Source organism: Serinus canaria, chromosome 1 (genome assembly GCF_022539315.1).
Source record: "Serinus canaria isolate serCan28SL12 chromosome 1, serCan2020, whole genome shotgun sequence".
Classification (NCBI taxonomy): domain Eukaryota; kingdom Metazoa; phylum Chordata; class Aves; order Passeriformes; family Fringillidae; genus Serinus; species Serinus canaria.
Window position 1 is genome coordinate 51,349,771 of NC_066313.1, and position 26,035 is coordinate 51,375,805.

At 42.7% G+C, this 26,035-nt stretch overlaps 1 protein-coding gene across 6 annotated transcripts in view; it reads right to left on the reverse strand.

The window, feature by feature from the left end:
* THSD1 (thrombospondin type 1 domain containing 1) overlaps positions 1–17,869 on the reverse strand; it is a 30,882-nt gene extending 13,013 nt beyond the window's left edge. For 2 of the 6 annotated variants that reach the window (XM_030234320.2, XM_030234318.2), the window contains exons 1-3: positions 17,752–17,869; positions 11,486–11,624; positions 4,774–5,739 (exon numbers count right to left, since the gene is read on the reverse strand). In XM_030234320.2, the coding sequence (XP_030090180.2) occupies positions 4,774–5,739; positions 11,486–11,543 (1,024 nt within the window). In that variant the 5' untranslated portion in view covers positions 11,544–11,624; positions 17,752–17,869. Of the gene's footprint in view, positions 1–4,773; positions 5,788–11,485; positions 11,625–13,003; positions 13,138–17,356; positions 17,584–17,751 lie in introns of those variants that run through there. The other 4 variants (XM_030234319.2, XM_030234314.2, XM_030234315.2 and 1 more) reach the window with 3 other exon arrangements.
* Between the last annotated feature and the right edge of the window lie 8,166 nt (positions 17,870–26,035).

Sequence of the window (26,035 nt, forward strand, 5' to 3'; positions counted from 1 at the left end):
TTTTCGGAAGCTGAGATCAGTTTTTAGGTCCTGAAAACAGCCTCTCACCCTTCCATGGAAATGAAGCTTGGGTGCACTGAAATGGTGGCATTGCTGTTCCAACAGGTAACTAACTTGGACAACAAAAGGAAAAGGATCCCTTTAAAGAAAGAAATCCAAGACTCTGGGAAAATTAGAGTCTTTTCCCCACAAACAGGCATTGTTAAGAAATGGGGAGGCACAGCCTAAAAATAATTTTTTTTTCCAGAAGCTGAGTCTGTAAAACTTGATTTATTCCTAATGTGTGGAGATGAAGTATTTACTGACACAGAAAAAGTGGATGGGGTACAAACCAACTCTAGCACACCCAAATCCCCTGCATATGCCTGTTTCTAAATGAACACCCAGCCCAGGTACAGATTCAGGCAACAGAGGTAACTGGTTCTCAGAATTTCCTACCAAAGAGCAGATCTGACTCACATAGTTTTATTCAGGAAGGAAAAATTTGACAGAAATTGTACATCCCTGCCTGACCTCTTGATGCTCCATTTGCTCCTCTCCTCCCTTACTGACCACTTTTCTCTTTAGAAGGTCTTCCCCCACATTCCTCTTTCCCTTTTCAAGCAACAGCTGCATTACTTATGCCCTGCCATCATCCCAAAAGCAAAAGTCAGATGAACAAAATTCATTTGTGCTGTAGGCAACTGCAAGAGACTTCAGTGTAAGTAACACCAAAGTTGAAATTAGTCTCCAGAGTGTAACTAGGAGCAGGAAAAGAAAATTAACACCAGAAGTATGAAAAAACACCTTTTTCTATGCTTAGGCATTACTGACTAATATTATCAGTCTTGTCCTGAATGTTTCAAGCAGGATACAGACTAGAACATGGAACAATCTTCTAAGGAGAGCAGAAGTCTCACTGCTGGGGACACTTAAATCCCAGCTGAGCAAAGCACAGGATTAAGCATGGAAATGAATGAGCCTGCAATGCATCTGCTGCTGGATAAGATGATCTAACAGAGTTTCCTACCTCAGAAATCCCAATAATCCAGTCAAACAATGGGGAAAAAATGAGCTGCATGTTCCTCTGTGAAAGAGTGTAGAGCCCATCAAGATGAATTGACTCATATCTCACTGTTAATTTTTTCACTGACTTTCACAGATTCTCCAGTTAGGGTCTACAGAAAACTGCACAAGTGCTGTCTCACAATTAATAGATATATTCACAGTTTTGGATTGCATAAGTTTTTTGTGACACTTATTCTGAAGCTGATCACCTGGACTCGAAGAGCTGCTGACCTGGCCCACTGGGAGCTTTCTCCTTCCTACTCCAAGCACAAGACAGATTCCAAAAGGTTGTACTAAACTTGGCCTGAATGAGGAGTAAAGAGCAGGTCTGACAAAGCACCAAGAATATAACTCATGTCTGATTTATGGAAAAGAGAAGTGGCAAAATCATATTTTATCTCATCATCTGTGGTTTGGATGAAGCTCATTTTCATGATTTAGGAACTTTGATCATTTACAAAACAACATCTCTGCTTCATAACAATAGAGCATATGCTAAATGAAGTAAGAATTGGCTGAGTGACAGATTGGATATGCAACTGTCAACAGAAAACCATCACTGAGTGAGAATGCATTTGGAGAGATTCCAAAGGGATCAGTATAAGGCTCAGTGCTTCCCTAGTTGACATGAAAATAAATATAAACCATTACTGAGAAAATATGTCCCTCCTGTAATGACACAAGCAGACAGTGAAGTTGTATGGAGCAACACAGGGTACTTGCTAAGTTAGGATAATTAAAGGAAAATAGATCCTAAATCAGCAAAGTGAAAAGGAAGTGTAGGAAGAAGGAATGAAAATTGCACCTGCATGATGGCAGACTCCATACTGAAACAGCTCAAGAGGAGTTTACAGGGCAAAAGTAAAGCTTTTCATGGAAAATTGTGTAATGCAATCAGTGGAATGAAAGCAGAGGTAAGGGTAGGGAGAGTGCTACTGATCAAGGAGCATCAGTGAGAAGGATGTCTGAACACAGCACAGAAAGCCGGTACCCTGGCTGTCAAATAAACATGAGTGCTTAAAATAACAGAAAGGGAGCGAAACAGAACCAGTAGATTAATCAAATCCTGAAGAAAATGCCTTCCAATTAAAGACTTAATCTTTTCAGTTTGTTAAAAAGAACACTGAAAAAATCTGGTAGAAGTGAGATGACCTGGATGTGCAAATGTCTTTGTGAGGCAAAGACAGTAGATGGGAAACAGCTATCACAAAGCAGCAGAGTAAAATTCAGTCACCAGAGGATGAAGCTAGATTAACTTTAGTTATGAAACACATAAAGTTTCCCTTTTCAAAAGAATAAATAAATCAGAGCATAGCATTGAGAGAAATTACCAGGTAAGTCTGTTTCGGGGTGTCTTCAGCAGAAGACTGGATAACTCTCTGGAGGATAAGTGGCAGTCAGATGCAAAGACTAGCTGTGGAGCTCAACACCAGGGTAACTGAATGAAAAATGATGGCCCACATTGTACAAGAGCCCGGACTAGAGATTTATCACCTCTCCCAGCCTTAAACTTCAAGAAGTCCAAAGCAGAAATTAGGAGACTTGAGGAGAGGCACCTGTTCTGCAGCAGCTGCGCGTTTTACACAAACAGCTGTCAGGGGTCTGCTGTAAGCAGGGCACCTCACAGTGCCCAGTGAGTGGGCTCAGGGGAGCCCCTCCCAAAGGAGCTAGCAGGCTGATGGCCATCACAGGCAGTGCGGGTTTGCTCTGTCATGGCTTCAGGCTGATGTGCCCCTCCCAGAACACCCTGCTCCTTTCAAACGCTGCCTGCAGGCTTTGAAGTCTCACAGATACAGGCACAAAGTCAGATGTGCTGCAGCCTAATTAATTTCAGGTTGACATTTTATTTACAACTACATGGTGTGGCATTGCTTTCATCGGCTTTGTAGATGAGATACTCTTCACTTGGCAGCTATTGACCTAACTCTGCTCTTCAAGAGGCATAGCCTGATTCTTTCCAATGTGGTTGTAAGGATGGGGCTGCTGAGGAACCCAGGGAAACAGAGCAGACTGCAGGGAACCATTGCTTAACGGAGATCTCATCAACTAAAACAGTTAAATATTGGGCACAGTATCATATCTATACCATATGTTAGTGATTTATCTGTCAGGATAATTATCTAGATCATATCAGTGTAACATACCACCCAGGTACAGATGAAAAACTAGAATTCTGTCTTCCTTTTTCCTTGTGAATTACCTCCATTAAGAAAATAATATGCTTTCATTATTAGATAGACTTTCTTATGCCAGAGGAAGAAAGGGAGTGCCAACAGAGAATGCAGATGGGAAGTTAAGATGAAGAGAACTATGCACTGGGTTTGGCATGTGTTGAAAATAGAGGTCATTTTTAGTACAGAGAGTTAATTAAATATCTAACAGTTTTAGAATTTGTGAAATGTCACAAAATAAGACCACATGATGCTAGGATCGTCATTAATGTAGGCTGTGTCTGAGACTGTGTGCTCTGGAGCATGTCCTACACTCCTGGTCTTCTCATGATCCCTCTCAGATACCTGTCCATGAAGTTCAACAGCCATTTTTAAGCTAGAGATCCTACACTTTCTTCTCAGGGCAACCAAGGTGGAGAGGTGAGGAAAATGATGCACATATTAAACCTTTCATGCCAAGGTCTTTGAAGGATGCAGTTGGAAAAGACTACTTCATTACCTGTAGACACAAGCTGCTTCAAAGGAGAACATTCACCTTCCACACAACCAAACCCAACCCAATCCCAATTCCCTCGTGCACATACGGCCCATCCCTCTCTGTGGCTGCCTTCCACAAATGAGTGATGAGAAGAGTATTTGGCTCATCTGCTTCCTCTGCCATGCAACTGTGTTTGTAGACTGTGAAACCATGAACTGCCACCTCTAACGCTATGGCTGTAAAACATATACATGATTTTGGCTTGACCATGCCTGATCACGGTCCAAAGGATTATATGGACCACCAACTGGTCCCAGTTGGCAGACTGTACTATTCTAATCTCTCCTATAAGGAAAGGTTCGGCTATATGAACATGGCCCATGATCTGCCAGAAGGCCTCATGGGTCAGAAAATGCACTCTGGTCAGTTCTAAGCAGCAGACACATCTCTAGAAACACTGCTTTAGAAAACTTGCCAGCTGTCCAAGTGACACAGCTGCGCCCCTCACTGTAGCCAAATCCTGACTCATCTCACCAGAGTTTGTGCATCTGACAGGAAGAGCTCTAAACTTCTACACCCAACGGGTAGAGAAAAAGACACCCATGTGAGGATTCAGCCCCTGTATGTTTAACACCCATGAATCACCCTTGCAAGATGCCTCTCAACTAATATGCTACACAACTACTTAATGTTGGGCCCCTGGCTTTCACACACTTATATGCAGATAAGACTAATCCTACCTTCAGAGTCTCCAGTGGGCCAGATCTACTGCAGTAGCTTCTTACCTCACTGAGAGGGACAAGTTTCATTTGCAGCCCAACAAGATAGGTACATCATTCAGAATGCCCTATGGGGTTTTAGCTGGTACCTAGCATTAACTTAGTACAGCCTTAAGCTACCACAGTGGCACTTGTTATCAAATGTCCTTGTGTCCTCTACATAACAGTCTATCTTGCTCCCACCTGAGTATGACATTACAACTGTTTTGTCTGGTGCAGGAGACCCAAAATCATTACCCAAGTTGGCTGGGAAGACTGCTGATTTTGGCTAAAATAGAAAAAAAAATTCAGTACAAACCCATATTCCTTTGGATCAGAATACATTCCTTAACTCTTGCTGGAAAATAGCTTCGGTTTGAGAAGTTGAGGAGGTCAAAGCAGTATTTGTTCTTCCCCACATCAAACAAAGTGCAGTTAAATTCTGTCCTGTTGTCTCCTGGATGAAGAATGTTTTCATACAGCCAAGTTGTTCTTTGACTCGGATGCTTGAGAGCCTCTTTATAAACAACAATTTTTCCACTGATAGAAGTGCAAGGTGGAGAGATCACAAAAACCTGAACCAAAGTTTTACATGTGTCTTCTGCTGCCACAACCAGTCTGTATCCAAATTTGTGGAAGAGATCTACAGGTCCTATGGAGGCAATGATGGAATGTGTTTCTAATGATTTCAGTAACACAGTGACGTATATTTCTTGACTGACAGGTGGGCAATCAAACTCTAGCCACTGGGACCTAGACAGGGGGATTCCTTTGCTAGTTCTAATGCCCAGAGTCTCATCAGAGCATACTCTTCTGAATTCATAAAGGGCGCTGGTGAATATCACATCCAGTGAAATCACAGTCTTGTTCATGGCACATAACTGCTCATTTGTAAAAAGTCCAACCTGAAGGGAGCTCCCAAGCACCTCTGAACTCCTGTTCAAATCAATGTGAAATACAGGCCATTCCACATGGAGGGTGGACAGGCTGCTTCCGCTCCACTGGGCAGCACTGCTGTTGTCACTGGGAGAGACCATTCTAAACAAGAAATCACCAGCACTCTTGAAATGAAAGCACTCAAACACCACCGTCCCCTGGGACTGATTTGCGGGAAGCTGTTTTCTTGCAATTATCTCACTGGTGTTGGCATCCAATAAAAGGATGGACACATGCTCTGCTGTCACATTACCACCACTGTAGTACTGATATTCCACAGACACTGTGTCGTTGCTGAAAGCTACATGATCCGGGTGCTCCAACAGGAGATACTCCACTTCGCCAAGAACTGAAAGAAGTTCCACAACAGTATTAAGAAACACACAAGTAACTGTTCCTATGGAAGAAAACAAATATTTTTAAAAATTGATGGATATTAAAATAATGGATATTTATAATGGATATTAAAAGTGGTTCTCAGTCTTTTTCAGGTGAACCAGATCACAAAAAAAGAAAAGGTCCTAGCAATAGCAGTTAGAGCTCAACAGCTCTGTTCTATGCAGGGATGTGATTTGGAGCAGCTCAAAATCCACTGCAGTAACACATTCAGAAAGGTAAAAACCAGTATTTTAAAGCAAACCAAAAACCACCCAAAAGATGAACAGAAACCTTAATTTATCAGAATAAATTCTCAAACTTTTCAACTTCTTTCACTTACAGATTTTTAAACTCCACAGAGGCCAGCTGTTTTTCAGCTTCTGCCATAATTTAGCAAAAAAAGGACAGTGGTTTCTTATACAGACAGATTAAAAATGTCCCCCAAGTTAAATAGAATAGGAAGTCTGCATGATGCTTTTTGAAGCCTTTTCTCTTGCTCTGTCTTATGAATCTTTCATTTTGCTCATTTGCATCGCAGACACTTGAGTGAAAGAGCTGAAAATAACAGTGATGGTGACTGCAGCACTTTTCTTGTCTCAGATGTGGTGCAACATGTCTAAATGACATCATTTCATTATAAATGGTGCAGTCGTTTCAAATTCACTTCTTGCATGACCATGTTTGTGCAAGTTGCCAAATTATCCTGAGACATGCTGTAACTAGTGATGATATCTAAAGCAATAAATTGGAAGATCACATTTCCGTTCCTCACTCAGCTACCTTCTCTGTGTTGCTTGAACCTTAAGAATTTCAGACACAGAAAGGTTATCTGAAAAATGTGAACTGCATACATCTATTCCAGGTACAGAATGTGCTGTGAGACATCTTTATTAAATTAATTGTCTGGGGAAAGGCTTCTGAGTCTTAGATGGAAGGTGCCATGGAAATGTAAAACTTCAGTTAAAGCAATCCTTTCATAAGTAGTATCAACTAACAATACTTTGACTTGTTAAATCTGTTACACATGTCTTAAGATTACCTCAAAGAAAGCTTTGCTGGAAAAACACTGCAACTGCCAAGGCAAGCACTTAGCAGTCAGGAGTAGCAGGACTCATCTCACATAATATTAGACGCCTACTACTCTAAGCTTCAATTTGAGTTAGTCACCTTGGATTCACTTTCTTCTCAGCAGGAAAGATTTTCAGGAAGAAATTCATCTGACTGGGTATAGACATTTACATCTGGGCGGGGTGCAGTGTGCACTAGGAAAAAAAGAGCCTATTACTCGCCACCAGCTATAACATGTCCTTTAAATAACCAGCTCCAACCACATACATACATACATGAAGTCTGCGTAAAGGTGGCACACACAGCCTTACACATATAAATCATATATATACTTTTACATGTATGTACTATAACTCCAGCCTTTCATTTGCATTTCCACAAGACACTGCTTCATTTGGCAGATGGACAGGGCTCATTATCAGAGGGTTCTTTTGTTCTCAGTCTACTGTTGGTGGTCCTATGTATTATTGACTGCACACCGTCCAAAATCCATCCTGATAACACAGAATAATTCATTTCCCCCATGGACTCTTCCATTGTGCTCTTATTGCAGTGTATTAGTGCATTAGAAATATTAAGGACATTATCCTTCTAAAAAAACCTGAAAAATGAGAGGAGGTCACTATTCTTGTTTAGTGTGTAAGGAACCAAGGCACAGACACGAAGGTAAAAATGTACTGTCAAGTATCAACTAATTGTAGTGCCTTGTGAAAACCAGGACCTGATTTTAAGTACAATGGTCCTCCAGATACCCAAAGCAGGATTCCATTCATCGCAGTTGTGATGAGCACATGGCACCACAGCAAACCTGATCTCAACTTGGACACCCAGAGGGCAAGAGACAGAGCCTAAACACCTGTGAAAAGTGTCTCTTTGAACTGCCCAGCAAGACATTGTCCTTGCTCTTCATGTTTTGGCTCTGTCATGTGTGCCCGCCCATATTTTACAGTGCTGTTTCTACCACCACCTACTTTCAGTATCTCTTGGGTACCAGCCTAACTCTATTATTGTTACCACAGTTCTTCAAACACCTGCCCTCATCTCTTCACATTATAGCTCTTTTATCTTCTGCTGTTCCTTGGGCTTGCGATTAACTCCAGCACATTCCCACCTTCCTTTCTCAGTGCTAGCATTCCATAAGGGAGCACAGGACAATCAACTCTTGTGAACAATAATTCAGCCCAGTGAATTCTTGCCCTGGGCTGGAGCACGCACAGTGTTTGTGTGAAGCTGGCAAGAGGAGCCAGCGGGAGTTGGGGCACACTTGATCCTTCAGAGAATCTCATCTCTAAGTCATCTGCAAGGATTTAGATCTGGACCAGATCTAGTTCTTTATAACAGAAGAAATCATGTCCTAGGCCACTGTGAAAACTCTAACAAATATGAAGTTCCCACAGCTGTGTTAGAGTTTCCCAGTGAAATGGCTGTGAGTTGCCAAGATTTTTTTTCTTTGATAGTGGGCAAAATGATGCATTTCTCTACATGGGAATCAGCTAGATTCAATGTAGCTGAAACATTAAAGGAAAAGGAAATCAGACCATGGCAAAAACCCAGCATGAAAAATTTCAATTTTAAGCTTTAAACTTACAACAAAAACATTCAAGCAATAGAAATGAAGAGCACTGATGTTTCTACCTACTGCTTTATTGTTCTTACTCTCTTTTACAACTGTCTTGACCTCCTTGCACTGTTCTTTATTTGGAATGGCTGAGACGAGGAGTAACACCACTCTGTATGTTGAGAGGAAGGACAGGAGGGCAGGGGACTGCTGTGGAGCAGTCCATCAACCCTAAGTGCAGATCACTCAGGAAGTGAAGAAATTGAGCACTGCTGGAGGATGCTGTTACAGCGCCGCAGAGCTCTGGCTGGTGCACCCCAGCCCACAGCATCCTTTCCTCCAGTTTGGTAAGTAAGAAATTTGTACTTTTGGACGGCCCACACAGCAGTTTTTCACAATGCTCCAAATGACACCAATCAGGAGACAGCTTCCACTGCAAGCTCCTTCAGCTGCCCTCCAGCCTACTACGTGCCCATGACTCTGCCACATGCCAAAACTTTGTCCCAGTCGTTTGGACAGCCAGTCATGGGCATCTTTCAATGCACTTGTATCACTTTCATTGTCATTACAATGATCTCCCATTGAAAGAAGTCTGGCTGTGGTACCAACAACCTGCCAGAGGAGTCTTTGTAGGAATTCACACTCTAAAAGATTAAAAGAAAAGTCCTTGATTTCACTGAAGAGCAAGAATAATTACTTGAGGGTACTATTCAGATAGTTATTTATTTTTAAGTGTTTTTAAGCCAGCTTGGGTTGCACTGTTGGTTTGTCAGCCATCGGTAACACAGAGCTAAGTAGAACAAAAACATCAGTAAAACTGATAAGAAATGAGAATACAGTTTAGTTGGATGTTAGAGCTTTTTATAGCACTTAGTAATTTTCCAGAGCATACTGGATCACTTAAATATAATCTTGCCTGAAACAGAGAACTATATAAATGAAATAGTTAGCTAAAATCGATGTACACAGTAATATTCAAAGATACATATATGCAGAACTGTTTGAAAGCAATCTTCTGAATTATGGGTTGCCCTTTAACTGGAAATAAGGTGAAAGTTGATGCATCTAAAGTTTACAGCCGAGATTTAGCTCATTAACTGCACCTCATAATTACTTGCTGTGCCACACTCTATAAAGTTCATGAATAATAGCTTTTACCTCTGAGTCAACCAGTTGTGAATGTCTACAGGACTGGCTCACCAAGAACCAGTGGATATTGTAATCATTCATCTCACATCTTGGCTCCAGTGAATTTATTACTTACTTTCACTGTATAAAACACTCAATGCAGTGCTTCAACCTGGGCTGGTTAGCTGTCTTATTAAAAGAAGAAATTGTACTAAAAGCCATAGACAAGAGTCTTTACTAGAACCAAGTTCATCTAAAAGATAGCAATTCTAGGTTTTCTACATCTTTTAGGGATCCTTTGTTCTGCAGCAGATACGGAGGATGCACAGAGGAATGAGTAGCTTACCAGTCATTACTTATAATCATTTTTCTCACTTATACAAGGACAGCACACTGCAAATATTTTTGTCCATTTCTCTCTTTTGTAAGACAACTTCAGCTGTTTGATGCAAGAACTACCTGCTACAGCTCCTTCCACAAGTGGGAATTAACCACTTCTTTTCCCATGTTTTCACTCTGTACTTATTTCTGCAGTGCACAGCTTAATCCTTCAGCGTGGTTTGACAATGTACTGCAGCTGTCAAAACAATGCTGGCTTTTAAACTAGGAATGAAATTTTCTAAAACATTTGAATTGCTTAGCAATTAAGAGTCCCATGTTCAGAATTTCTAATTCACTCTGCAAAAGAAAGTAATTTGCAAACCTACTTCCTACTTAATACATTCTTGGAAAGGATAAAACACCATACATATGATGCCCCTCAGCTTGTAGACATCTTGCAGGTTTCTGACTTGAACTTAGGTTGTCTAACCTCCCTCCTTGGCAGCTGAAGATGAGAAGGAGGCTTTTTCATTCTACACATCTCAGCTGCATATGGGTAAGAGCTGCTTTTAATATGTATGGATTTATGCATGGACTAATCAAACAAGACTGACTGTCTCTGACTACCTGTCTAATTTTATGTGACTAAGATTGAATGAGTGTGAACCTCATCCTTTGGCTTCTTATACAACCAAAGTAAAGAACACCTCTGTTGTACTCAAAAGTTCTCTGGGTGGCAGATGGAGGACTCAGATGGGGGCTCACTCAGCCACAGGAGGTTGGCTGTACTGTAGATGCTTACATATGATCCAACCATCTAGGTTCCTTTCCTAGTAATGGACAGAAAAAAGAAGTTCTGCACATATTTCCATCCATCCTACTATGGATACCTAAACCAGGCCTATCTTCTGTCATCGACATGTTCAATGAAAAATCCTTTCCTTAGGATTTTTTCCACCTGAGTTGCTGAGAGGCCTCAAGAACAAAATGCAAACAATTATTTTCTGCTGCTGTGGAATGCAACAGGTGGATCTGTGATTGGTCTCATCTGGTTGTTTCTAATTAATAGCCAATCACAGTCCACATGTCCAGACTGTCTCAGTCAGAGACAAGCCTTTGTTATTTATCCTATTCTATTTTTAGCTAAGCCTTCTGATGAAATTCTTCTATTCTTTTAGTATAGTTTTTAACATAATATATATCATAAAATAATAAACCAAGCCTTCTGAACATGGAGTCAACTTTCTCGTCTCTTCCTTCATCCTAGGACCCCTGTGAGCAATGCATCAATCTTCCATGATGTGCATTAAATATTATGAAATATAAGTCTTACAAAAGAGCAGAGCTCTAGTTACTGCTTCTAGCACAGCCAGTCCCTTGATGCTCATGGAAATTTGTTAATTTGTTCTGTTCATTTCCCTGAGCAAATTTACATCAGGAAAGAATCCTGACACTTATCTAAAGGGACAGTTTATGCAAGTTGCATTTACCTATTGTATAAGATCTAGATTAAATTCTGTGCCTATCAGTGGTGGCTTCCATAGCATTTCATTTCCACAGATCACCTAGAAACACCACCATTCAAAACCACCTCGTGAATGCACATCACAGTTTTCACTTGACAGCTCTAATTAATACTCACCATAGTCACAGAGCACTACTAACAATAGATTTGAAAAATCTTTCAACATATGTTTCATTCTGACCAGTGAGATCCTGGGTCCTTTTACTCCTCATGTCCTTTCTCAGCTCCAAAGTGCCAGCACGTTTTCCAAGAACACCTGAAAGTTAAAAAATTACAGCTGTGTCAACTTTGCTTCATAAAAATGCAAGAAGAAAGACATATCATTTATAAGTAAAAAAATATTAATTAACTATTAATTAACATTTCTCTCATTTACCTAACAACTACTAATACTTATCAATGTATCTGAATAAGGACAGCTACAACTCACTGTACAACAATTTTCCATCCTGAAATGCAGCTCCTGAACCAGAACAACAAAGACAGATAACAACAATTTTATCTTTGCACTGCAGGAACTGCTGCTATGGATATCTTATATTATGACCAAGGCTCACAATAGCAAAATAATGAGTATTTTATACAAAATATAACTCTGAGGTCAGGACATACCAATATTTGAGATTTATTGCTGGTGCACAATTCACATCATTTGTCAGCTGCTTTCAAGTATGAAAGCAGCTCAGCAGCAAACTGACTGGTCATCGAACCAACTTTTTGGTCATCAAACTCCCTCTGTTATTCAGGTCTAGTAATACACTTAGTGATTTTACTAGATTTATAAGAGATCCACAACTGCCTTCTATGTCATTCTGACTGATCAGGTGGAGAAGGTGCCAACTTCCACCTTTTCCTCCATAATTTTTTAAGTTTACAATCACTACTGTCTTTGCTAAGCCAATAGAAATAGACTTCTTTTGGCAAGTTTCCCAGTTTTAGGTACATGTGGTTTAAACTAGTCTTTATGAGTCTTGTAACAATTAGATAAAAGAGGTTGGAAGCACAATGATAGCAGCAAAACCAAACAGTTTCCTTCAGAAATGTAAGTAGGAGGGATTCTAAAAAGAGAAATTCTACTCAGAGGCCATTTCAAAATGTAAGAATTGCTCTCCTGCGTTTCACAGAGCACCTGCAGGTCAGTGTCACTGTGCTCACCATCCCACAAACATGCAAGAAAGGTCTTGATCCATTAAGTTTACAACCCAATTTTATGAGAGAAATCTGGCCCTGGAGCAGGCCCGAAGTTAGGAATGAGCAAAACTGTGGAGGATAATGGTAAAACACAGGAACCAAGTATGGCAAAGATCATGTATGTCTTTAGAAATCACAAATAAGATATTTCAGCAATTACACTGCTCTGCTTGTTGAACTAAGATGCAGCAGATGTGTTACTTGAAAGCTTTTTGAACTGCTCTCTGTGCCAAGTGGCTGGAGAGAATAATTTCTAAGAAGAGACTAGCAGCACAGCCTTGCTCAGTAAAAGCCCATTATAATAATAGCTGCACATATCTGAAAGGAATAATCATCATCTGGCCCAGGAACTTGACAGGAGTCCAGAAAACATTAGATAAGGACAGTGATACCGCCACCACCCTCAATTTCACTTGATACGCTGTAAATTACAGGAAGACAAACCTTGTGCCTCAGGAGAGGGGCGGCTGCTGACGGAGGGCGGCGGGGAGCCAGCCTGCCTTCAGGGACTGCCGCTCCCCAGCTCCTCCAGCTGCCGGCAGCAGGCGCAGCATCACAGCAGGAACATCAGTCCTTGCCTGTATCGTTATGGATCGCTAATCAGTGAATCGAAACAAGGAATCAAAGTAGTTCAAAGCAGAAAAAGCAGGCTTTGTTTAAAAAAAATAATTGTGATAGATGTCTTGGACTGTAGAGTTAACTGCTCAAAGAAAACGCGAAGATATGAGGCACTGCTGTAAACTGCCCTGAAATAAAGTGGTAGTGCTTTGTGAGCCACTACCATGATTGCGCTGGATGACCTGAAGGGGTCCTTTCCATTCCTAGCCTTCCTAGCTGCAGATTTTTCAAATGGCTTTTACGAATACTTCTTTCAGAAAGTCACACATTGACAGATGAAATTCAAATAATCCTAATCTCAGTCTAATGAGCAACACACCGCAAAGAGGAAATGAAGCTATGGAAAGGAGAATAAATGCTCAGGAAAAAAATAAAAAAGCCTCTGTAGGAGAGCACTCTTGAGGTAGCTGCTTTACATCTTAATTTGCACATCAGCTCAACCGAGGAAAAAGCAGCATGGCTCATGAGACAGGGCGCCAGCGGGAGGCACAGGGACCAGACCTGACTTCTGTTCCTATTCCTGCCACTGCCAGACATAATGTCAGCAAACTGCAGCATTAATCTGCTCCACTCCTTTCCACCCCATCTTTCACACTCTGTATTTATAGTAAAGACTTTTCAGGACAGAGATTCTTTTTAACCAAGCCCGGAGATGGAGCCCAGCACCAGAGCCCTTGGGTGTTTTGGTAACACCAATCATCTGTCACACCAAAACCTCCTTCCCTCTCACCCTTCCTTCTGCGTTATCTGGGCTCGCTTGGGAAAAGATTGTGGTGCGCAGTGCGGGTAACACCCAGGCTAGTACTGGAGTGTTTGAAACTGTACCAAAACTAACTTCCATTTAGTGAGATCAGGTACCTCTGGAAGCCTAGCCCAGGGCTACTTCACCTTCTGCACGCCTCTGCAGCAACTGGATTGCAGCAGGAGCCCTCCCACCTCACACACATAGAGCTACTTCAGGCTAGCAGCTGCAGTACAGCCCTACCTTTGAACAAAGCTCCAATTAAAGTGCTCCACAAAGCCTCCCTGAGCTTTTGCACCTTTCCTAGCTGAATTCCAACAGCACTTCTAAATGCAATGCTGGCCCATTTCTGGTGTAGTGGTGCCCTCGTACTCCTCTCTTTTTGCACAGGTTTGTTCCTCCACAGGTTTGTTTCTTCCCTCCTTCACTTTTCTTCCTTTTGCCTCATCTCAGTTTTGGACAGGCCTTACACTGATCACTAAGTTCAGTTCAGAATTTTCCCCTCTCCTATCTTTTCTAGGCCAATTTCTTTATAGATTTCTTCACATTTTTAGGTCTCCTTCCAATTTCTCCATATATCTTCCCCCTGCTCAAATATTTTTCCACTTTTCACACTCCTATCAAATTGTTTTTTGAAGCAGTCAGTACATTTAAATGGTTTCTACTCTATTCAGATCTTCTACCTCAAGTTCATTAACTTAATGAGATGAAAAATGATGGAACGGAGAAGGCTATCAGACTTCAAATAATTGGCTTTTTTAATTTATTGCTCTCATGGACAAGCATGAACTGAGGCTCTATTGTGCGAAATGCAGCAGAAGCACAGCAACATAAAAAGATGCTTTTTTCTTCCAAGAGACAGTGTAATGGGCTGATTGGAAGTGGAAGACTTCCTCTCCAAAGGGAATTTGAAATGACAGATGAGGAGGGCATAAGCCATAAAGCGCTTTGGAAGCAAAGACCAAGAGGCTTGTGTGCAACGCAAATGACACAGGAAAACTTTGAGTCCCTGCTCGGCAGCAGATTTCCTGTGCTATCTTGGTCACATCTTACTTTTCCTGTGGCACAACTCTCCACTGGAGACTGTATCTTGCTATCTGGTATGGGGGTTACAAGAATAAATCCTCATCAGTTGTGTGGTTTGCAGGCACACAGTGTCACTAACCAGGTAAGAGCCAGACGTGAAATTTTAAATTACGCTTATAATATCTTTTGCAAATAAGTAACAGAATAGTCTATAATATTGCCTATTAGAATCAAATGTATTAATCTATTCAAAAAATGTCTCTAGTTCCCTACACCGCTAAAACCATGAAATACATTGAGATCATTTTGGTTTTACAAAAAAAAACCCTTAAAATAAACTTGGTATTTTTGCAGCAGTATCCAAGGCTGCAGCACAGACATGACATTTCAGACCAGCCACCTCCTCTGAGAGCTGTCACCTGCTGATTTGGCAGTAACCACCTTCACCAAGTGCAACAGCACAGCATTCAGTGCCTACTCCCCCTTCATTAGGGAGATGAGAGGCAAATAAGCCTTGTAGTTAAGAAAGGGCCATCAGGAATTAGACACTCCATGACCAAGCATGGAGTTTAATGAGAACACAAATCCATGGCACTGAAAACCTCTGTGCTCTGGAGCCTCAGTCATGCAGAGAAGTGCCACTGATGGATCCCATATTTTGCCTACTCACAGTACAAGTACCCTCAGTCCCCTTCCTCTTTGCAAATCCCCACCAGGAGCTGAGCCTTCCTCTGCCCTAGCTCCCATCCTCCATAGGGCTGTTCTTGCTCATCTCTCCTCCGAGCACAGCCCTGCTCTCTCCTTGTCCCACCAGCCCCACAGCTGCAGGAGAAAGTGGAGCCAGCCATGGCAGAGAAACCCCCCTGACTTACACACATGAGAGCAAGGTGGGAGAAGGGCTTGGGGAAGGAATGAGAGTGTGTGGGGGTGGTATGATGTCAGGCTGAGGAGTGATCCTCTTGGAACCAACCTGCCCCTGCCCCAAGTAGCAGCACCTACCCCAGGCACTCTGATTACCCAGCAATCAGCCATGGTCTGGGTACTTAACGGCATTAGGGAGAAAAAAAAATCCTTTATAGCTGTTCACTATTAAACATTTTTCAGTTGTATTTGCAGCCCAAAATCTGCACAGTTCTGGCTATGTATGAGAGGCTGATGGCAAAATAGGCTACAGACAAAAAAGCCTGGAAGTCCCTAAATCCTCCCTACATTTCCCAAGCAGCACTAATACCAAAAAGAAATGTGTATCTGCAACATTTCCTCAAATGGATTTCTTCATATTTTATCTGTACGTTGGAAAAGAGATTAATTATTTTCAACCATCATATGCTTATTGCAATGGGATTAGGCAGCTATTGAAGTGTTACCACCTGCTGGGAATTTCAGAACCTTCCATATAATCTCTTCACTTTGACAGTGAAGAGAGAACACCTCAACTATTCATCACATTTTATCAAAATCCAATCACTGCTGACCAGCCAGAGTGGTCAGGGCCAAAAATATGCCACTTCTTGGAAGATATTTAGTTTAGCCAGGAAAGTGTCTATGTGATGTCTGCCACAGCAGGGGGCTGGAGCTGACATCCTCAAAGGCATCTTTCATTCTTATTTACACATCTGACAATTTTACATTGTTATCAGATAATGACTTTATTAAAATTACGCATCTAAATTCACTAGGCTGAAACTGACAGCACCAGATACTCCTTGTGCAAGAAAAAAACCAAAAATTAGCTGATAAAGCCCATTTTCATTAATATTTGAGGTCAGATCTCACAAAATCCTGAGATTTCTCAGCTCTTTTTGATATTAACACAGCAATTCAAGAGCAGGCTGGCCAGCAACATCTGTCCTTTGAAACCGAAGGGCTTACAATAGACAAAGTATAGGGATTATATTTACTTTGGAAAATGTACAATGAAAATAAGTTTACTAAGCATAAGGAGATTTGGGAAGGTGTTCGAGCAATAATAAATAAGGAATGCAAAGAATTAAATGCATTAGATGAGAGCTCATGGCATAAGGGAAGGAATGCAGTCATCCATTCTTTCCCCTTCAGAGTTTCTTAAAAAAAAAATTATATATATTATATATATATATATATATATATATATATATATATATATACTGTCCACTATTAATGGAATAATGGAATTCCCCTTTCGGTGGAGTTTACAATGAAGATCCATCCTCGTATGGAGAACATACATGGCATAGTCGATACAATCAGAAGTTTGTTAGAGAAACATGTCTAAAATACCGTGAAGTATCAGTATTAAAAAGAGAATTGCGAAGCTTTCTCCTACGCTTTATCCTGGTTTTGCCGTGTACTCTCACGGTTTCGGCCGGTCTAGCGACTGATATAAAGTAGAAAACACCAAACATATTAAAACCCACTAAAATTATTCCTACCTATTACGGACTTGGGCGAGGAACCCGGGCAGTCGCTCTCCGTGCCGATGCTCCCGGCACACGGAGAGCGCTGGAGGCTCCGGGCGGGACGGCCGCTGCCTCCGGGGCAGAGACGAGCACAGAGGATACCGGGCCGGGGGCAAACCTGCCGGCGCACGGGTGTTTTAAAACACCTCCAGGACCGCGCGTCACGGCGATCACGGCGCGATCCCGCGGCACCACTCGCTCCGACCGACGGCTCTCCCCGCCCGTGTCCGCCGGCTCCGCGCCGACAGCCACCCCCCGGCCGGCTCCGAGCCCCGGGCGGCCCGGGCTCCGCACCGCCCCACGCCTCGGCACCCAGCGACCCGCCCGCGCCCCGCGACCCCCGGGCTCGGCTGCCGCCCCGCGCTCACCTCCACGCCGCGGGCGGAGCGGCCGGCGGGTCGGGGATAGAGCGCGGTCCTTCCCGTGAAGGAGACGCCGCCGGAGCTGCCGGGGCGGCGGGCGGGCGCTGACTGCCCGGCGGCAGTGGCGGCAGGAGGGTTAAATGGCGGCTGCGGGCGGCTGTCAGCGGGCGCGGGGCGGCGGCGGCGGCGGGCGCCGAGCGAGGGCAGCCCGCGCCCCTGGCGGCGAGGCGCTCCCGGCCCGGCCCGGCCCGGCCCGGCCCTGCCCCGCCGCGGCCGCGCCGCCCTCACACTCCCTCCCGCCCGCCCGCTGGGCTGGGGCGGCCCCGAGGGAGAGGAGACCCGTAAGGGGCGCGCCCGAGCCGTGTGCGCCCCCGGGGTGGGCCGGCGGCCGGCCCCAGTGAGGGCGCTGGGGCAGCCCGGCAGCTCCCCTCGGGGTGTGTGCGGTTTGTATGGCAGCCGTACGAGGAGCGGCTGAGGTCACTCGGTCTAGTCAGCTGGAGGAGACTGAGGGGAGAGCTCATCGCAGTTACAGCTTTCGCAGGGTGGGATGCAGAGGGGCAGACACTGATCTCTTCTCTGTGGTGATCAGTGATAGGACCCGTGGGAATGGCCTGAGGTTGTGGCAGGGGAGGTTTAGGTAGGATGTTAGGAAAAAGTTCTTCGTCCAGAGGGTGGTTGGGCACTGGAACAGCTCCCCCGGGAAGTGGTCACAACACCGGCCTGACAGAGCTCAGGAGCGCTCGGACAGTGCTGTCCGGCACAAGGTGTGACTCTTGGCGATGCCCCTGTGCAGGGCCAGGAGGTGGACTCGATCCTTGTGGACCATTGTGGATTTTCCAACTCAGCACACTCCGTGAAAATCACTCCCTTCCCGCTGGGCGTTGGTAAGGGCAACCTGCCCAGGCACGGACCAGCACGTTGGAGTCAGGCTGGTTGATGACTGAAGAGGAGAGCGGCGGGCACGCAGGAGGCCGCTCTCCAGAGTCGGCGAGTCAGCTTGCAGCAGTGGAGACGGAGCATCAAACAGCGAAGAGCAGCACCAGCTCCTTAGAGCGCCCGTCTGCAGCTGAGGGCCACATTTATGTGGGTATTTGTCATGTCCAGTGTTCATGGACAATGTTCAGGGATTGTTGTTACATGATGAATCTATCCTTGTGCAGAGACTGCTTTAAGAAAAGCCCTTTCTATCCATTTTTATACAACAGACTAATTTATCTCAAACTGTTGTTAAATTTATTTGTATGGCATGAAGTCTGTGATTTAAATGCAGACCGGTGGATATCTACATGCCCACAAAGATAGGAAAGGATTTTATGGAGCATTTACATCAGACCGTATTACATGTAATGAATTTTCCTGCTTTCCCTTATTCATTTATGGTAAGTGTGGGCATGACATAAGGAGAAAGAGAGAAAGGAATTGTCAGTTTTTGGTGTTCCGAATTAAAAAGAGACTAAAAGGTCCCTCCTAGTTAACTTGTATCATCTATATGACTGAGGAAATATAATTTCCACACAGCATGGATATCTCTGCACGAAGTGAGTGTTGAGAACAAACAGCTGCTTGGGGTTATTGCCCACCACTGTGGCTGGACTCTGATCAACCTGCTGCTAAACCTCTTTTCCATATGCTAGCTGGGGTCTGCGGTGGTTAATGCTTCACAGCCACACTGCCATCTGGAGTACTGACAAAGCCTTTGGGAGAGCAAGACAAGCCCTTGCAGAGGAACTCAGACTGTATTCTGGACAGCAAAAAGGGAACTATTTGTGTATCATAAACATTTTCTGGGCTGTTTTTAAACATTTTATTTTGAGCAATCCAAATTCTAAACAGCCTCCTTGCTTTTTTTAATAGAAGCATGTACAACTGGGGGGGGGGGGTTAATTTGCCTGTCTTTTATTGTAGGTAAGATTTTGTATGACATTTTGGAGGATACAGTCACCTGTGTATTCAGTCTGATAAATGAAGGATGCTGCATTTTTTCTCCAGACACTTGAAGCTTACATGACTTGTTACCTTTCTTGTGGTGAGACTGGGCAACTTCCTTTGAATGCCGAGGAGCTTCCTGTGTCCATGCGTGGTCCTGGTCTGTGTGACTCTGGCAGCAAGCATTCGGCTTCAGGCAGTGCCACTGTAGAGGTGGCAAGTGCAGAGGTGTGCAGTCTTGCCAGGAGCATCTCTCCCACTGATTGTGGAAGGTACCAGCTGGCACAAGTGAATGCATTGAGGCACTGGACCTGGTTTGAATGAACCAGGAAAAATCACACATGGTAATAAAGAAAACAATACTGTGAGTATGTTCCAGATCACGGAGAAGCTCAGAGAAGAGTGAGGTGGATGAAACATCTTCTCTGAAATGTCTGCTCAAGTCCAAGACTGAAACTCCAGTCTCATCTGCTGCCTGTATTTAACATCTGAAAAATCTTACACTGGTGGACCTATTGCCAGGCTTTTTTTCCACGTCGAGCACAATCTTTTGAAGATTTAATCTTCAAAAGTAGAATTTTTTTTTTAGGGAAAAAAATCTCTTTCCCCTGTTGTAATGCAGAGGAGAAAGTAAAGAAATCCATGCAGCAGGAAAGAGTCTGGAACACATGGCTAGATGTTTTACTTGTATCACAGTATTTTGCATTTATTATAGTGCCTTTGATCCAATGGCTTTGCAGTATTTTATGAGTTATGAATGATCTTTGATCTTTTGTTTCCCTATGCTGATGAAAAAGGCTTTGCCTTTTTTTTTTTCCTAAACAGATTTGCTGACATTATGCTTAAACTGTAAAGTCAGAAACAAAGCAAAGACAGCAGCTCAGGTCACTGCAGTCCCCCTCCGTGCCTTCTTTCAGACCTATATCTCCTTTGTGTCAACACTTCCAAAAGGGGACAGAGTCCAAAAAAAGGCAATTAGAAATTACAAGTCACCCCTATGATTGTATGGTGGAAATTGTAAAGACCCCAGATAACAGGAAGATGAGCACAGGATAAATAGACAGGCTACTTTATTAAAGCCTTTGAAGCACAGTGGATTATGTTTGCACATAATACACCTGCTGTGATGCTGAGCATTAAGATCTGTCTTTGTTAACCTGCCATCCAAATTTCATCAGGAACATATTTTTCATTAAAATACTTAACAGAGCTGGTCTCTGAGGCATCTGGCTGGCGGTGGATAAAATCCTTGCCATTAAAGTTGCTCTCCCAGGAGAGCAAGAAACTAATAACAGAAGGGACAGGAGAACAAGGGAGCAGACGAGTGCCCATTTAGCCCACAACCAAAACGTTGAGATCTAAATTAAGTTGGACACTGAAGGATACAAAGAGAGAGTAACCTTTAATTGCTGATCTCCAGCACCAGCTGCCAGCGTGATAAGCGAGCGGGGAGTGCAGATGGATCCCACCTGCACACAGATCCCAGGTAGCTGCTGGGCTGAGGCAGCCCGTGTGGCTGAAATGTTGAAGACAGCCACGGCAGGAAGGTCTAACAGGAAAAAGCTTTATGGCCTGTAAAAATGGGATTATGTGTTCTCCAGTGCTGGCAGCTGAGCAGAAATCACTTGCATGTGTGGTGATGGGTGGTGCTAGAGGCTGTGGGCAGCTGCTTCTGCTTAGCCAGGCCAGAGCAGCCACCTTTTCTGCAGCCAGGAGCTGAAACCAGTCTGCTTGATTTTACCCAAACCAGATAAGGGTATTTACATGAAGGGCACAATCACCAGATTGGCTGTGTTGGTGGTTTTTAGTGGGCATAAGGTGGTGTGTTGGTTTCTGGCTCTATCCCCACTGCCAGCACAGTTGGGCTGGAAGAAAATGTCTTTTTCTTATGTTGGCATAAAACCAAGATCGTGTAGCAGCACATATTGTCCAGAGACCACCAGGTGTGAAAGCAGAATGGCTGGCTACTAAATTCCCTCTCTGCTCTTTGTAGCGGGGAAGAGATGTGCCATTGTATGTGATTTCTATCTGTGCAAAATATGCTAAAAGCCTTCTCTTGCTGATATTAAATTGACCTCAAGCTTCCTAAGGGGAGCACTAATAATAAACAGGCAAGCCAGAGAAATCTGTTTGCCCTCAGCCACACTGGTGAAGGAGATTTAATTGTGAAACCCCCAAAGCAGTGTTGGCTGGGATACAAGAGAGTCATCTGTTACAGAGAATCAAGGTAAGGGCCAAAACGGTAATATAAATATTTGGGGGTTTAGGGGGGAAATTCTGAAAGCTGTAAAGAGTGAGAAACTGAAACATGTCCTTTTGGAAATTATATCTCTGCAATGTTCAAGAAAATTTCTCAAAAAAAAAAAAAAGAAAAGAAATAAAAGAGGTTGCACTGTAGTCTTGGTTGGAGAGCTGACAAGAATATGAACAATTTAATGACCAAAGGCATGTAAATTAATAAAAATAAGTAGGAAAAAAGTGCTACAATTGTCAGAAATGCAAAATCAGAAACATAAAGCAGGTAAAGAATGTAAAAGAAGAGGAGATCTGCAGTCAGCAATGCTGAGTGACAAAGATTTGTCTAATTTTAATATAAATTTGAAACTAAAGAATTGTTGCCATTCTACTGCTATGTGAAAAATTTGACTAATCAAGTGAAGTGCAAAAGAAACACTGATTTCAATAAATATTTCTGTTCTGTTTTGGGGTGAAAAACAGATGATAAAGCCATGTTCCAGATTGGTGATAAAATACTTTCTGTAGCAATGCAAGCCTGAGAATGTAAAATAAGAGCAGCTCCAGGTTAAGAACTCAAAATCAGCAGCTCTGGATAAACATTCGTCCAACAGTTTTTAATATCATTTTCCCAATCAATTGGTCTGGAGATGCTCTGGAGGTTTCAGCCAACACAGGGATGGAAAAGCTGATAATAAAAGGGAGAGTAGCATCGCCAATACCACTTGACAGAAGTTGGTGGAAAATGTATTTTAGATAAATGTATGAGTTTGAAAAGTAAAGGAAGTAATGCTATAATGTAATAATACTTAACATTTCCATAGAATATTTGGATTGGTAAGACCTGATATTTCCATGAAGGATGCTTGTGTAGAATTAGCACATTATGCTTTAAAAGGATTAGGTGTTGACTAATTGATTTCAAAATGTCCTTTTAATATGTAGTTTTCATGGAGGACGTATTAACCTAAAGATTTAAACACAGATTAGTCTTTAGCAATTTAAAATTTTTTCAGAGACCTAAAAGAGGATGCAACATCATCACTGCTCAGTTTTTCAGATAATACACAGAATGGGAGAATGGTAAATTCTGAAGACAAGTCACTATTGCTGAACAATCTCTGAGCAAGCTGGGCTTTAGCCAACAATACCTGTTTTAATATAGCTCCCATAAAATGACACATCTAGGAACAAGGACTGTAGAACTTTCTAGGATGTGCAGCTCCCTCCTGGGGAGTCATTACTTCACAAAGCTCTGGAGATCAGACGGAGTTGTTAGCTAATCTTGAGCTCCCGCTGTCACATCCGTGAATTCGTGCTGCTGCCCACAGGTTTGGAGCAGAGAACGGTGTCACCCTACTTTGACAAGTCTGAGCTGTGCCTGGGGAGTGAACTGAGCAGGAGCACAGGCTCAACCACGTATTTGACAGCGTGGGAATGCCCTCTGTGGGCATGGCTGGGGCTATAAAAACTGGGGCAACAAATTACCTCTGCAATTAACACTTTTACTGTAGCTTTCCTTGGCCCAGTGCTGGTGTTCACAATTTATGGGGGCTATTAGGTAACTGTGGAAGAGCAGAAAAAAAGAACAACCAGGTGGGCAAAAAGACCCCAAATGATCAATGTTTAAGAAACTGTTATATTCCAGGAGACTGGGCATGACAGGATCTCATGCTTCATAAAGCATTTCTTGAATATTGGGTCTAGCAGCTAGAATACAAAGCCAAACACATTCTGATTGTGTATAGAAAAACAATTTTTTCCAACAGGTAATAGTCACTGGAATAATCTGCCAAGGGCTGCAGGGGGATTTCCCAGAACATGCAATCTCTTGTTGTTGCTAAAGAGGAGTTCTACCTCAAACACAAACTAAATAAGGGAAGTCCTATAGTTTCTGTTACCCAAGAGGTCAAGGGAGATTATCATTAGTCTCTTCTGGCCTTGTAATTTATAAATACAGTCCTGGTGGAAAAAAAGGAATTATCCTAATCTTGGACTTTCTTAAAACACTGTGGATAAAACAGTAAGAATACAGAAAGATCAGAAACAGTCACTTTGCAAACAGTTGTGCCTAGTTTGGTATTTCCACTGAGAAGACCAAAACATTTTGTCATTCCAGAATGTGTTTTAAGCTCTTCCTTCTCCCTGCCAGAGCTCAGCCATACCCAATACACCAATTTCCAGGGCTGCTAACTAGTCAACATTTGATAATCTCAACAAAGCCTGAGTCTGAAGTCGGTGGGAGTTTTGCCATTCTCATCTAAGGGGTGGATCAAACCAGATCTTTGCAATTTAAGGACACACCTCAAATTCTCTGTTCAGTGCTAAGTGAAACTCAGGGGAATTATGCCACACACACACAACTGCTGAGCCTGGCTGAAACAGCAGATGTTTCTCATATCCCATGTCCAATACTGTTTTATTTAGGCAACATTTAGAAAGAATTCTACCTACATGATGTGAGTCACTACACAGCCACAGTAAAACCACCATACCAGCAACAGACACAAATGCATTCTATAAAACTGTGCTGGCTTTTTTTTTGTTCTTTGTGAAAAGAAAGTGCTTCACACAAAATGTATCCTCCTGCAATTTAATTTTTTTTTCTTAAAGAAAATAGCAACTCCTGTCTTTTTGTTTCTGGGAGTGTTCTGCATGTATGAGGCAAGTGACACAGGAGCGCTGATTTAACCTTTGGCTTGAAACATACAGTGAAACAGCCTTTAGTTTAGATCAGTTCCCACCTTTACAACTTCCTGAGACAATACTGATGATAATACAAGTATGTAAAATACTTGGAATTGTATTTCAATGCAAAAAGTCTAGTCTGAGCTTTGTGGTCAGAGCAAGACTAGATTCACATCGATTATTCCATCAGAACCAGCCCCTTTTACCTTGAACTTGCTGTCCATCTCTGCTGTGAGCATGGCAGAGCAGGGTTTAATGTGCTCTTTCATCACTAGAAAACTTGAAGTCAGAGCATTCAGAATCCAGTGGGAAAGCAGGACACCCCAGATCCTGCCTGGTCCTTGGTTGTAGCGGGGATATGAAGTAGTGCAGTTTCTGCCAGGCCTGCCTCTCCACAAGCATGTGCTAACTAGTAGGCTGTGGGGTTTTCTGAAATTTAAGATGTCTCTGTCACTCCTGGAATTTTTGTTTTGATGTGTGTTTTTGGTTTGGAGCTTGGATTTTTTTTTTTAATTTAATAATATCTTAATTCTAAACCACAAAGAAAAATTATTCTCAAGCCTGCTGGACAGAACAACTACCTGGGAGGTGTCTGGGAGGACAGATACTTGGACTTCTGCTCCAATAAAAGTATTTAAATAGATCTTTAAAATACAGACAAATGTTGCCAAGAGATGTGTCTAGAATATTCTCTCAGCATGAATACTTGTAGCTCATTCTTTGGAGAACAAAATGTTAGTTGAAGTCCTCCCAGCAGGTGACTTGGAACTATAGGGTCTTCCATTTCACAGGAATGCCTTAAGGGCTGAGTTAGGATGAAATGGGAACTGCTAGAATAGGAGAAGGTATGCAAGTCAGATTTGTCAATCGAACACAACAGAAAATACATTGGTGAAGGAGTTCCTCCTAGAGAAAACAATGATTTCTTATCAAATACACAAATAATATTGAACTGCCTTTTCAGTATGTATTTTCAAAGACCTGTCCAGTTGCAAATGAGTTCCTCCCAGGCTTCAGGAAGCAGGAACCTCTACTGCTGGCAACAGGCTCCTACTGTCTCCCACTACTGCATTCATTAATTCAGGGACAATATTTGCACTAATTTTAGAAGCACAGTCAGGCTCTTTGGACAACCATGGAAGTCCTGTTAGAACCAAGCATAAAAGACTCGGTTCTTCTAACAGGAAGAAATATCCTAGGATATTTATATCATGATATATGACCATTTTGCCAGGCAGCCCAGGCAAAATGGTCATATATCATGATACAAATATCCTAGGAATAATCAAAACAGGAAAGGCTCATATATGTACCTTCTTTATAAAATTAATATGATCTCATGAAAGCAAGGCTTGTGTAGACACCTACAGTTTGACTGTTGTGGCTGGGATGGGTAACAGGCTACTCAGCAACGCAAGCAAAGCCTTCTAATTACATTTAA